The 14,648-nt window shown below is 36.3% G+C and overlaps 1 protein-coding gene across 3 annotated transcripts in view; it reads right to left on the reverse strand.

Annotated features, from left to right (window-relative positions):
• CFAP36 (cilia and flagella associated protein 36) overlaps positions 1-14,042 on the reverse strand; it is a 29,867-nt gene extending 15,825 nt beyond the window's left edge. Inside the window, exons 1-3 of one of the 3 annotated variants that reach the window (XM_040453688.1) lie at positions 13,784-14,028; positions 10,645-10,709; positions 9,794-9,895 (exon numbers count right to left, since the gene is read on the reverse strand). In XM_040453688.1, the coding sequence (XP_040309622.1) occupies positions 9,794-9,895; positions 10,645-10,709; positions 13,784-13,898 (282 nt within the window). In that variant the 5' untranslated portion in view covers positions 13,899-14,028. Of the gene's footprint in view, positions 1-9,793; positions 9,896-10,644; positions 10,710-13,783 lie in introns of all 3 variants that reach the window. The other 2 variants (XM_040453689.1, XM_040453690.1) reach the window with 2 other exon arrangements.
• Between the last annotated feature and the right edge of the window lie 606 nt (positions 14,043-14,648).

A 14,648-nucleotide genomic window follows, 5' to 3' on the forward strand; every position in this document is an offset into this window, starting at 1 on the left:
CACATCCAATAAAAGGTTAGTATCCAAAATATATTAAAAATTTACACAACTCAACACCAAAAAACCACATAATCCAATCAAAAATGGACAGAAGACATGAACAGACATTTCTCCAAAGAAGACATGAATAGATGCTCAACCTCACTCATCATTAGGAAAATGCAAAGCAAAACCACAATGATGTATCACCTAACACTTGTCAGAATGGCTAAAATCAAACACAAGAAACAAGAAGTGCTAACACAAAAAAAGTAAAACACAAAAAACAAAAGAAACAACAAGGATGTAGAAAAAAAGGAACCCTCATGCACTACTGGTGGGAATGTAAACTGGTGTAGCCACTGTGGAAAAATAGTATGGAGCTTCCTCAAAAAATTAAAAATAGGATAGGATCCAGTAATTCCACTACTGACTATTTATTCAAAGAAATGAAAACACTAATTGAAAAAGATGTATGTACCCCTATGTTTACTGCAGCATTATTTACAATATTTACAATAGCCAAATTATAGAAGCAGCCCAAGTATCCAGTGATAGATGAATAAAGAAGAGGTGTGGGTTGCCTCGGTAGTTCATTAGTTAAGTGTCCAATTCTTAATTTCAGCTCAGATGATCTTGCAGTTTGTGGGTTTGAGCCCCACATTAGGCTCCATGCTGACAGTGCAGAGCCTGCTTGAGATTCTCTCTCTCCTTCTCTCTGTGCCTCTCTCTAGCTCTCTGTCACTCTCAAATAAATAAACTTAAAAAAAAAAAAAAGAGCTGGTATGTGTGTATAAACATGCACACACACACACACATATGCTGGAATATTAATTATTCAGCCACAAAAAATAATGAAACCTTGCCATCTGCAGCAACATGGATGGATCTAGAGAGAAAGACGAATACCATTTAATCTCATTCATATGTGGAATTTAAGAAGCAAAACAGATGAACAAAGAGAAAAAGAGACAAACCAAAACCACACTCTTTAACTATAGACAATAAAGTGATTGCTACCAGAAGGGAGGTGGGTGGGGGTTTAGGTGAAATAGATGAAGGGGATTAAGAGTAAACTTATCATGATGAGCATTGAGTAATGTATAAACTTGTTGAATCACTATATTGTACACCTGAAACTAATATAACACTGTATGTTAACTATACTAGAATTAAAATTAAAATTAAAATTAAAAAAACAAAAAGAATGGGCGCCTGGGTGGCTCAGTTGGTTAAGCATCCAACTTCAGCTTAGGTCATGATCTTGCAGTTCGTGGGTTCAAGCCCTGAGTCAAGTTCTGTGCTGACAGCTCAGAGCCTTCAGATTCTGTATCTCCCTCTCTCTCTGCCCCTGCTCCACTTGTGATCTGTCTCTCTCTCGCGCTCTCAAAAATGAATAAACATAAAAAAAAATTTTTTTTTAAATCTGTGTAGAAGAGGACCCACACAGTTCAAACCTGTGTTGTTCGAAGGTTAACTGTAGTCTTAAGGGAAATTTCTTGTTAAAAGAAATTAAAAAAAAATTTTTTTTTAGAGAAAGAGAGCACACGAGTGGTGGAGAAAGTGGGGGGAGGGGCAGAGAAAGAAAGAGAGAGAACCTTAAGCAGACTCCACACTTAGTGCAGAGCCCAACATGGGGTTTGATCCCATGACCCTGGGATTATAGCCTGAGCCAAAATCAAGAGTTGGACACTCAACCAACTGAGCCAGCCAGGTGCCCCTAAAATATTTCTAGCTAAAAGAATATACAACTTATCAAAATTTGTGGAGTACAGTAAAAGTAGTGCTCAGGGGAAATTTATAGCATTAAATGCATATATTGAAAAAGAAAATTACCTAACATCAATAATCTAAGCTTTCACTTTAGGAACTACAAAGAGCAAATTAAATCCAAAATAAGCATAGGAAAAAAATAGTAGAAATTAGAGAAGAAATCAACTAAATTTAAAATAGAAAATCAATAGAGAAAATCAACAAACTAAAAGTTGATTCTTCAAAACTATCAACAAAAGTGATAAACCTCTAGCCAGGTTAACTATGAAAAAAAAAAAAAGAAAAGACATAAATTACTAAAATCAGGAATGAAAGAGGATACATCACTACAGATCCCAGGGACATTAAAAGGATAATAAATATTACTGACAATTCCATGTCCACAAATTTGATAACCTAGATGAAGTGGACCAATTCCTTGAAAAACACAATCTGTCAAACTCACACAAGAATAAACAGACAATTGGAATTTGTCTATATCTATTAAAGAGAAGGAATCAATAATTAATAACCTTCCAAAACAGAAAGCACCAGGCCTAGCTGGGTCCACTGGTAATTTCTACCAAAAATTTAATGAAGAAATTATAAAATTTCTCTACAAAAAAAAGATAACATAGAAGAAAAGTTACAGATTCATATTATTTCTCAAAAAAATAATGATTAAATATTTGCAGAAGTTAAATAGCATAGCCTATAAAATGATGTAAAAGATGTTCTATTGATTCAAATTATTGAGAAAAAAAAGTATGACTTTGAAATTCCCTATCTCTTCCATATATAACTTACTCAGTGTGTATGCTATTTTCCTACCACCCCTCCTTGCATGATTCAGATTAGGATTTTACATGTAATTGAACATGCATATGCTGCCCTCAGATAAGAATCTTCAAAAACAGGGAAAAAAAAGGAATCTCTTCCAGAAAATAGAAGCAGAAGGAGTACTTCCTAAGCTATTTTATGTAGCTAGCATTATACTAATACCAAAACTAGACAACGACACTACAAGAAAGAAAAGCACAGAACAGTATCTCTCATGAACAGAGATACCAAAATATCCAACAAAATATCAGCAAGTTGAATCCAACAGTGCATAAAAAGAATTATATACCATGACCAAGTGGGATTTATTCTAGTTATGCAAGGCTGATTCAACAGCCTGGAATTAATTAATGTAATCCATCACATCAAGAGACTAAAAAAGAAAAAAATCATATGATCATATCAACAGATGCAGAAAAAGCATTTGACAAAATCCAACATCCATTCATGATAAAAACTCTCAGCAGATGAGGAATAGAGAGGACTTTCCTTAACCTGATAAAGAACATCTACAAAATATTGACAGCTGGGGCGCCTGGGTGACTCACTAGGTTAGGCAACTGACTTTGGCTCAGGTTATGATCTCACATCTCATGAGTTTGAGCCCCACATCAGGGCTGTCAGCACAGAGCCCAATTCAGATCCTCTATCCCCCGCTCTCTCTGCCCCTCCCTCACTCACTTTCTCTCTCTCTCTCTCTCTCTCTCTCTCTCTCTCTCTCTCAAACATAAACATTTTTTTAAAAAAAAGCAAAAAACATTAAAAAAAAAAAAAACCTGACAGTGAACACCATACTTAATGGTGAGAAACTAGATGCTTTCCCGTTAAGATCAGAAACAAGTCCCCTCTTCCCACTCCCATCCCATTCCCATAATAGTGGAAGTCCTAGCTAATGCATTAAGAAAAGGAAATTAAAGGTACAAAGATTAGGAAGGAAGAAATAAAACTGTTTTTGTTCACAAATGACAGGATTGACTGTAGATTATTCCAAAGAATCAATTTAGAGAAACTTCTGGAGGGCGCCTGGGTGGCTCAGTTGGTTAAGCATCCGACTCTTGGTTTCAGCTCAGGTCACGATCTTGCAGTTCCTGAGTTCAAGCCCTGCATCGGGCTCTGTGCAAATGGTGCGGAGTTTGCTTGGGATTCTGTCTCTCCCTCTCTCCCTACCCCTCCCCTGCTCATGCTCTCTCTCTCTCTCAAAATAAATAAATAAGTATTAAAAAAAAAAAACCTCCTGGAACTAACAATTAATTATAGCAAAGCTGCAGGATAGGTTACTGTACAAAAATCAATTGCTTTCCTTTATACCAGCAATGAATAATGGGAATATGAAACAAAAAGACACATTTACATTATTTCTACAATAAAATAAGTACTTAGGAATAAATCTAACAAAATACACAGAAGATCTATAGTAGGAAAACTAAAAAAACTCTGATGAAAGAAATCAAAGATAATTTAAATAAATGGAGAGATATTCCACGTTCATAGATAAAAAGACTCAATATTGCTAACATGTCAATTCTTCCTAATTTGATCTGTAGATTTATGCAACCCCAAACAGAATCCAGCAAGTTATTTTGTAGATATCAACAAACCAGTTTTTAAATATACATGAAAAGTCAAAAGACTCCGAATAGCCACACAATATTAAAAAAGGAAGTCAGAGCACAGACACTAACTTCAAGACTTATTACAAACAACAATAATCAAGGGCACCTGGGTGGCTCAGTCACTTAAGTGTCCAACTCTTGATATTGGCTCAGGTTATGATCTCATGATTCATGAGATCGAGCCCCATGTCAGGCTCTGAGCTAATAGCACAGCTCGCTCTCTCTCTCTCTCTCTCTCTCTCTCTCTCTCTCTCTGCCCCTTCCCTGTTCGTTCACTCTCTTTCTTTCAAAATAAATATATAAACTTAAAAAAATAAACTACAATAATCAAGATGTATGGTATTGGTGAAAGAACATACAAATAGATTAATAGAACAGAAAGAAACCGAAAACAGACCTACACAAACATAGTCAACTGACCTTTGACAAAGAAACAAAGGAAATCCAATGGAGAAAAAATCATCTTTCCAGCAAACGGTGCTACAATGACGGGTCATGCAAAAAAATGAATCTAAACATTAAACTTACACCTTTTACAAAAATTAACCCAAAATGGAACACAGATTTAAATGTAAAAAACAAAACCATAACACTTCTAGAAGATAGTGTAGAGAAAATCTGGATAACCATGGGTTTGGCAATGACTTACAAAGATACAACACCAAAAGCATAATCCATGAAAGAAAATCGATTAAATCGTGGACTTCACTGAAATAAAACAAAACAAAACAAAACAAAAAAACTTCTGCTCTGTGAAAGACTTTGTTAGAGAAGGAAAAGATAAGCCACAGAAGAAAATTTTGTGAAATATTTGCAAAACCCATATCTGATAAAAAAGACTTGTATCAAAATTGTATATAAAAAAGCCTTATAATTCAAGTACTAGAAAACAAACAACTCAATTTTAAAATGGGCAAAAATAAACCACTACACACATATTAGAACGGCTAAAATGCAAAAAACTGACAATACCAAGTGCTGCCAGAGATGTGGAGCAACAGGAACTCCCATTAATTGCTGGTGAAAATTAAAAATGGTACAACTACTTTAGAAGAGAGTTTGGCAATTTCTTACAAAGCTAAACTTAATCTTACCATATGACCCAAAAGTCTTGCTCTAGGTATTTGCCCAAATAAGTTGAAAACTTTTATGTCCACACAAAACCCTGAATATTAGTATTTAAGCTACCAAAATGTCCTTCAAAAGGTAAAGTGATAAACTGTGGTACATCTACATAATGGAATATTACATGACAATAAAAAGAAATGAACTATCAAACAACAACAACAAAAAAACATGAAAGAACCTTAAATGCATATTGCATAATGAAAGAAGCCAGTATGAAAAGGTATATACTATATAATCCCAATTATATGACATTCTGGAAAAGGCAAAACTAGAGACAGTAAAATGCAGTGGTTGCCAGGGGCAAGGATGGAAAAGATAAATATGTAGGACACAGCGGGATTTTTAAGGCAATAAAACTATTTTGTAACATACTGTAATGGTGGATATATGACATAAAGTATTTGGCAAAACCCATAGAACTGGACAACACAGAAAGTAAACCTTAATATAAACTGTGGACATTAGTCAATAATAATGTATCAATGCTGACTTACCATTTTTTTTTAATTTTTTTTTTAATTTTTTTTTCAACGTTTATTTATTTTTGGGACAGAGAGAGACAGAGCATGAACGGGGGAGGGGCAGAGAGAGAGGGAGACACAGAATCAGAAACAGGCTCCAGGCTCTGAGCCATCAGCCCAGAGCCGACGCGGGGGCTCGAACTCCCGGACCGCGAGATCGTGACCTGGCTGAAGTCGGACGCTTAACCGACTACGCCACCCAGGCGCCCCTGATTTTAATAAATATACCACACTAATGAAAGATGTTAATAAGGGACACTGTATAAGGCAGCTGGGTGGCTCAGTGAGTTAAGCATCTTACTTTGGCTCAGGTCATGATCTCACAGTCTGTGAGTTCAAGCCCCATGTTGGGCTCTGTGCTGACAACTCAGAGCCTGGAACCTGCTTCAGATTCTGTCTCCCTCTCTCTCTACCCCTCTCCCACTGGCACTCTGTCACTCTCTCTCTCTCTCCCTCTCTCAAAAAATAAATAAACATTAAAAAAAAATTTTTAAACAAGGGACATGGTATTATCTGCTCAATTTTCTGTAAACCTAAAACTGCTCTAAAAAATAAAGTATTAATATTTAAAAATCTTACTAGCACTCATACAAAATATTGTTTATTATCCTGTGTGTATTTTAGAAAATGAAAGTTACACTACATATGTAATCTTTTCAATGATACAAGTTATTGGAAAAACAGCATAATTTTGCCAAATTACTATCATAATACGAAAGTATTAATGTTTATATTATAAAAGTCAAAGCAAATCAAGTAAAAAACAAAAGTAAAAAATACTGTTGTCTCTTGCCATATAGAAGTCTTCTGCAATATGGTACATAGAAATCAATGATGTACTTTATCCTCAACAAAAAATCACAAGGAAGTCACAATGAAGGAAATTATTTTTGCCTCCTTCAGTTGTAAAATACCACAAAATTACAAAATTCAACTGAAGATGACTGAGATAATAAGTATCTCAGTAGTTACTATATTATCATATTTTCTGAGGTTAATTCATGAGAATTTTTTAAGAATCACATATATAACAGAAAAACATGTCCTCGCAGATTTTTTGTTGTTGTTGTTTTAAACTAGAGTTCTTCATCTGATGCATTCCTTGCTATTCCTGCTGACATCAATAAATAGAGTATGGCAGAAGCAGTGGTCTAGGCATAACGATGACCAAACCCGATGAAAAGAATTTTGTTAAGTGGGCTTTAGCAGTCAAATTCAGTGGGAGCTGGTTAAAACAACTGAAACCAAACCAAGCAAACCAAACCAAAATAAAAATTACCTCCTAAGTAACCCAGGGCAAGCAACTGGTTTCTTGAGTTAATTCTTAGGCACCCTATACTGGCATATGTAATCAGCATTCTGATCTTTCTGTGTAAAGATTAGATTATTGCTGCAAAGCAGTAAATAACATAGTTTTGAGCTGTTCTTCTGGTAATGGTGATGGCCTTGTGCTGACTGAATCAGGTTACTGCTATTCAGTATCTGATGCTAAGTGTTTGCTCCATAAGAGAATACGGCTAACTAGTCCACATGGGGATTGAACCAGTGACCCTGGCCTAATTAGCACACTGCTAATCAACCACCAAAATAGCTAGTATTAATTGGGAGGTGCTTCCATTTATAGATCACTTTATAAATGCCAGGTATTGTGCTAAATGCTTTATGAATATTATCTCTTAAATTTTGCAAAAACCTTCCAAAGTAGATACTACCCATATTTTACAGATATGGAAACTGAGAATCAGAATGGATAAGAAAGGAAAACAGTACAACAGTCTCCATGGTCTTGTAGCTAGCAAATGAAACATCTAGGACTCAAATCTAGGTCTGTATCAAAACGCTTGTCTCCTACTACATAACAAGACTATATTACTAATCAACTCCAAATAAATCAAAAGGTCTTATATGACAGAACAAAAGAGAAAGATGCATTACTCTTGAACTAAAAACAGTATCTTAAAATTCTGAACATCTTCATTCACAAATAATTTAAAGTTATCCTAATAGTGAAAACAAAAGATGGATGAGTCTGCCATTAGCATGAATATCTTTATTCACAAAGTAATTCAGGCTAATTCACAATGGCTTAATTAAGAGGTTGACAAATATTAACCAAAATAGAAAATATTCCTGAAAAACAAGGAAAATTAAAACAAATATCAATGTCTTAAAAGAAACCTAAATACTAGTTAATAATTTTCAAATTATTCCTGTTCAACTAAAAAGGAAAAGAAAATATTGCCTATTACTACACCTTAAACTAAACTTATGGTACATATAGAATAAAATCTATTGGTGAACAACTTTTGCTTTACACCATTATTAACTAAAACCAAATGTTTATTTACATTAGTGCAGCATACCAATAATAGTTAAATATATTTTTCAAAATGTCATGTTATATTAAAGATGTTCTATCTCTAGAATTAGAGATGATCATTAAATAAGCAAAACTTGTGCAAAAGAGAACTATAGTAGGAAATGCTGGGTTAAACAGTAGTCAAAGCAACCTCTTCTAGGCCCTGATAAGAAGATAATTTAAGTTAACAAACATTTATTAAGAACCTCCTGCTAGGAACTAAGTTCTCATCTCTGTGCTAGACACTGAGAATGCAAAGATACTCAAAACAGCTCAAAGGACTTACAATCTAGAAAGGCAAACAGACTTTTAAGAAACTGTAATTCTACCAAAAATGTACAAGTGTCCAGTGAGGTAGAATGAGTGCTAGTCTACCCTAGCATAAGAGGGATCAGGAACACTGCTACAAAAAGTAACATTTCAGCAAGGCCTTATGTAAGAGGGATTCTCTGGGTAAGGGAAAGATAATGCGGTGGGAAGGTGAGGGTCAAACTTTCCAGGGATACAGAATGGCATGAACAAAGCCAGACGCATGGATGTTTACAAGAACAAGTGGCCTGTAATGACTATAGTACATAATATATTAGAGAACTATAGCAGAAGAATGAACATATAATTTAGGGTCACATCATAGACAATCCTCACTATCATCTGGCTAAGGAATTATAGTTTATTTGGTGGAAAATGGGAAGCTAAAACAACTTGTGAAGAAGGCTATTTGGTCAGTAGCAACATATCCCCATCTTGAACCTCTGAGCAACAGCTCACAGTTGGAGTGCCTGGACAGGTATCCTAGCACTACTTACTTAGCAGTGGACTTTGCACTGCTTAATATATATGTGCATTAGTTCTTTCATTTCTACGTGGAAATAAAATAGTGCCAATTTTTTTTTAATTAAAAAAATTTTTTTAAGTTTATTTATTTATTTTTGAGAGAGAGCAGGGGAGGGCCAGAGAGACAGGAAGAGAAAGAATCCCAAGCAGGCACTGAAATGTCAGTGCAGAACCTGATGTGGGGCTTGAACCCACAAACCAGGAGATCATGACCTGAGTTGAAATCAAGAGTCGGACACTTTACCAACTAACCCAGGCACTCAATAGTGCCAAATTCTTAAGAGGCATCAGGAAGATTAAATGCTAGAATATATGTCAAGTGCCTAAAACAGCAGCTAGCATGAGCCCTCAGTATATATTAATTATAAAAACACATAATATTGAGTTCAAACCAGTACTGCAGAACTAATGAGACAATAAAAGTAGTTCCAAGGGAAGGAATTCCAAGGAAGTGTTTACTATGAAACTGCTGAGATAAAAAAAGGAGCAACTGAAAACCTATCCAAGATCTATATAAATAAAACAGTAGTTTGGACAAACCCTGTGATTATAGTTCTGCATTCAGAAAGTTCCTTTTTAACTGCATTAACTCAACTGATCATTTCTTGAGGTAATTATAAAAAAGAACCAATATATGATGAATTAGCTTTTCACTCTTACAGTGTCTAAAATAGTATACTTTGACAATCAAACATAGCCAAATGCAAGCGAAACCCTAGACATTTTTGTTAAAATTCTATGTCAGTAGAATAACACAAAAGCAAAACCTGTGATGTACGTGTCTTTGCAAGAGGAGAAGTGCATGCTTCTTGAAATTGATCTTCATTAATTCCCATCTCTTTGAGGTAACTTTCCAACAGCTTTTCAACCTAAAAAAGGGAAAGTTTAACTTTTATAATTTACATAGAAAAATTCCAAAAGACAGTTTTCATGTTAAGTATTGAGTTTAGAAAAGGATAATCAAATTCTTGCTTGCAATTATTAATTTATAGCAAATTTTATTATATGGCAATGACAATGTCTTTCACCAAAAAACAAACAACAAAAAGTTAAAATTTTTGCAGAGAATCAAATGAAATTTTATTTCCTCTGCTTGAAATAATGGAAGTCAAGGTTATGATGTTCAATGTGGTACAACTCTTCTGCTACTCAGAGTCAGTTTTTAAAATCACAAGACAATCATGTCAAATTAATAATTAACACTTCTCTGGATTAATCAGAAGAATAAGAATAAAATTTAAAGATTAGAGGCAAGATCTCTTAAAATAGCTACCCTAAATCCATTCTTTAGATTCTACAGTAGAAGAGATAAGAAGTCAAAAGGATGAAATACTCAGAGAAGCCTTGCAGCCTGATGGAACTGGTAGTACTATTAGGATAGATTGTATGTTTTAAAAAAACAAAAATTTTTAGGTAGGCTCTATGCCTAACGTTGGGCTCGAACTCATGACCCCAAGATTAACTCATGCCGTATGACTGACCCAGCCAGGTGCCTCAAGGTGGGATTTTTTTTTAATTAAAGAATTTTAAGATGGAAAAATCCATGTGTTTAATTTAGAAAAGCTAAAATTAACATTATTCTAATTACCTTTTAAAATCAGTGGAAAAAAATACTCACTAGTTCTTTGTATTCCTGATGAATCTCTGTATAGGTCAATTTGCTTTCTTCTTCATCATCAAAAACTAAATTTAAAAGAAAAATATTGTATAGTGTAAAAAAGAACAAATCATTTGATTAATGCAAATATAAAATTCCACTCCTTACATCTTACATTGAACTCTCGTTCTTATAACTTAGCTTTTAGGCTTTGAATTCTTGAATTTAAAAAGAAACTGTGTGTGTGTGTGTGTTTACACACACATATACGTATATTAGTAGTAATATATGTTGTATATATATAACATATAACAGTGATAATTGGAAACAAGTTTTTTCCAACTTAAGACCTACTTCATGGATAAGACAAATGCTAATTTTCTACTTTGAATAATAAAAGGCAGCAGTTTCTTTATAAACTTTTAATGGAATATTATTGTTAATAGTTTTAAAATATTAATTCCTTTTACAACAGGCTCCAGATTATATTATCATACTCAAGCTTTGCAAATGCAAATTTTACTGAAAGTGACTAGCTAGGCCACTTTTGCTACATATAAATCAGTAATGAAATTAAAATAAATAAAACCAAAACAAATGTCTGCTCAATGATCATATATGTGAAACAATGTGTATTAGAAAGTTATATATTCCAAGAAGCTACAATCTAATTAGAGAAACAGGACAAATTCATGAATTGTCAACAAGAAACTTTTTTAATTCCTCCTAAGTGATCTAAAATGCAAAACTAACTCCTTTAATTTTCTATCTGAAGGTCTTCAGTGACTGTTCTTTGCCTAGATAATAAATGCAAAATCCTTAGAAGGCCAGACAAAACGTCCAAGATTAGATCCCAAGTCTCACCTCCCACCACTCCAAAACCCAAACTTTCCACTCTCAACATATACAATTACTTGGAATACCACCAAACATAACAACAACAAGTGGTACTTCAAACTCCTGTATATTTGCCCAAGTGTTCCTAGATCTCTTGGCCTTTACCCAGTCCTCTTCTCCCAACTGTTCTTAAAGACATTGCAAATGGCACATTCTCCCAGACCTGCCACCCAATCCCAAATCCTAGGCTGGTTAGATCCCTCCCTCTGAACCCTTAAAAACTGCACTACATGCCTTCCTTTATTATGACACCTGCCACTTTAGATTTAAATTTCCATTGACCTTCCTGTCTTCCCCGCTAAATCATAAACTTCTCAAGCACAAGGCTTTTGTTTCATTCATCTTTCTATCCCCAGCTTCTGGCCCACAGACACTAAATAAATAACCTCAATAAATTGAAATAAATGCTGATATCACAGGCAGTACAAAACTAATCTTTAAATTATCTGAGGTAGTGGGGCGCCTGGGTGGCTCAGTCGGTTAAGCTTCGGACATCGGCTCAGGTCATGGTCTCCCCCTCCGTGAGTTTGAGCCCATGTCAGGCTCTGTGCTGACAGCTCAGAGCCTGGAGCCTGCTTTGGATTCAGTGTCTCCCTCTTTCTCTGCCCCTCCCCCACTCACATTCTGTCCTTCTCTCTCTCAAAAAATAAATAAATAAACATTAAATTATCAAGGTGAAGAACAGCACACTGAAAGTCACTCAAGTATTAACACTGTTATTGCAACTGACGCTGGGATGTTACTTCCACTTCTGCCATCTGCTCTATGTAACACAGGGCATACACACAATATAATAGCTACTTAAACTGTTTCCAGTTAATTGTAAACCAAATTACTACCTTACATGTGTATAAGGCTGAGGATTACTGCTTCCCTGTAAAATTACACAATCAGATGTATTATTACCCAGATGCACCACTTTTGATGTTTGGGGATAAAAAGAACGATGCTTTAATTTTTTTTTTTTTCATTTCAGCATTTAGTCTCAGAGGCATAAATAGAATCAAAAGGTGAAATAATTCTTTATTCTCCTAAAGGAGAGGTCAGAATTCCACATGCTTCATCGGTCTCAGAATTTTAAATTCTTAAAAAGATCACAAATAAAAATAATTTTGAACTTCTTTAGAAATGACCCATAAAAACAAGACTTAAATATTATCTGAATTTTGATTATGGTGTAATTTCTATTATAGTAATGAAAAGATCCAATGGTCAAACTAAATTTTATCTTTACCAGAATCATGGAATCTCAGGGTTGAAAGGACTTTTAAAAGGTCACTCAGGATAACTAATTATAGTTGAATTCCCCTCTATAACATCTCCATTAAGTTGCTGTCAAATCCACTTAAACACTGCTAGCTCCTGGGAAACTCATTACCTCCTAAGGTAGGCTAACTTAACTGGGATACATTCTGTTAGGGAGCACTTCATAGAAATTTGTCTGTAGCTAGTACCCACTGACCTTAGCTATATCCCACTGAACCTTACAAAACAAGTCTAATTCATCCAACATAAGGCAGACATTCAAATGACTGATGGATATTACTACCTTAAAAGTCCTGCCTAGCTAAACAACCACCATAACAGTTAGGCATTCATTCATATGACATGGTTTCTAGTTCCTTCTCCGTAAATGAGCTCCAATTTGTCTCCGAAAACTGAATGCAGAACTCAAAGCGTGAATGATAAGGACCTGGAGGTCCTTTTCCCTTACAGGGAATATTATGCCACATGTATATAGTTCATTTGTTAGAAAATACTCTCCCCGCCCCCACCCCAAATTGTTGTACAGCAGAGAGTCTGAGTGTTCAGTAAAGGCAATACAGGCCACTGGGTCGCCAGCTCTGGGCCTGCTGGAGTAATAGCATGCCCTCCCTTTGCGATCAACTGCTTAAATAATAAGGAACATAGGCAAACTGACATCTCTCCTCCCAAGTCACTGGGGAAGTTGTTGAAGCCCATCCAAACAGTCCACCTGCCCAAAGAAGAAACGTGCAGTATCGGGTGTAAGACCCAACAACACAGGATTAAAGTCTGATGATTTTCGGATGTGCTCGGGCTCAGGGAAGGGGGAGTCCCCATCTTCAGTTCCGTGAAGGAAGACTGGCGCGGTGCCAGCAATACCTCCTACAAACCAGCTCTAAACCTCGCCGACAAAGGTAAAAACCTAAGAGATGAGAGGTGGTTCGTGGTGACCACCTTCCGGCCGATGCTGAGGAGAGAGACACAAGAAAGGGCTGTCGGTTCGGGATCTGGGTTTTACCTTCACATTTCTGCTCCACAAAGTCCAAGATGGGGATGGACCAGTCCGGGCCTCGCAGGAACCCAGCGATGCTCTCCACCACCCATTCCACCTCATCCTCTTCTTCCGCAGCCATCCCGCTTCGTGGGACGCCGTGGAACCCTAGGCCAGACCGCCGGAGCCTGCTAAGGCCCTAGGGCCGCAGCGGGCCGAGACAGAATGGGAGAAGAAAGAGTTGTTCCCGCAATCGCTCCGCTACCTGGACGAAACCCACAAACCAGTTAACGTAAAATGGTCGCTATGGCAACACGCGCAGCCGCCCCAGACTGCCTCCCGGAAGTGAAGCCAGCTTCCCTGGAGCCTGCTCCTCTCGGAAAGGGCCATTTGAACAACGTTTTCGATTGGCTGGGAAAGGACAGTACTGGATCAAAAGATAGCCTTCCGCCTATTGGCCCGGAGTTGCTAGGGCTGAGAGCAAAAGTGTAGCCATTGGCTGGAGGCCATAGCAGGAATCTCTACATTCTCTTTTCCTAGAAGTGCGTGGGGGCTCACGCTTAGAAATGGTGCAGTAGCGTACGCGCAGTGGCTAGTCTTCTCTCGGTAAGGCCTTCAAAGGCTTCGGTTCGCCGTTGTATACTTAGCACCTCAGTGCCAACGATATTCAAACCCACTGGGCCAGAAGTGTTTGTAATTAAAGGGTTTGAAAATACAAAGATAAGCAGTGTAGCTCTGGCTCTATCTGGAGCTCAGGGCTCCAAGTGGGTCTTTAACCTCTCATGCGTACATAGAAAACACTAGAATTGGGAGATTTTCAAGGGCAAAATGGAAGTTAATATTCATTTAAATAAATGTTTACATAACCATTTTTTTTTAAAATGTTTTCTCA

This window comes from Herpailurus yagouaroundi, unplaced genomic scaffold (genome assembly GCF_014898765.1).
Source record: "Herpailurus yagouaroundi ecotype Mexico unplaced genomic scaffold, PumYag 210, whole genome shotgun sequence".
Taxonomy (NCBI): domain Eukaryota; kingdom Metazoa; phylum Chordata; class Mammalia; order Carnivora; family Felidae; genus Herpailurus; species Herpailurus yagouaroundi.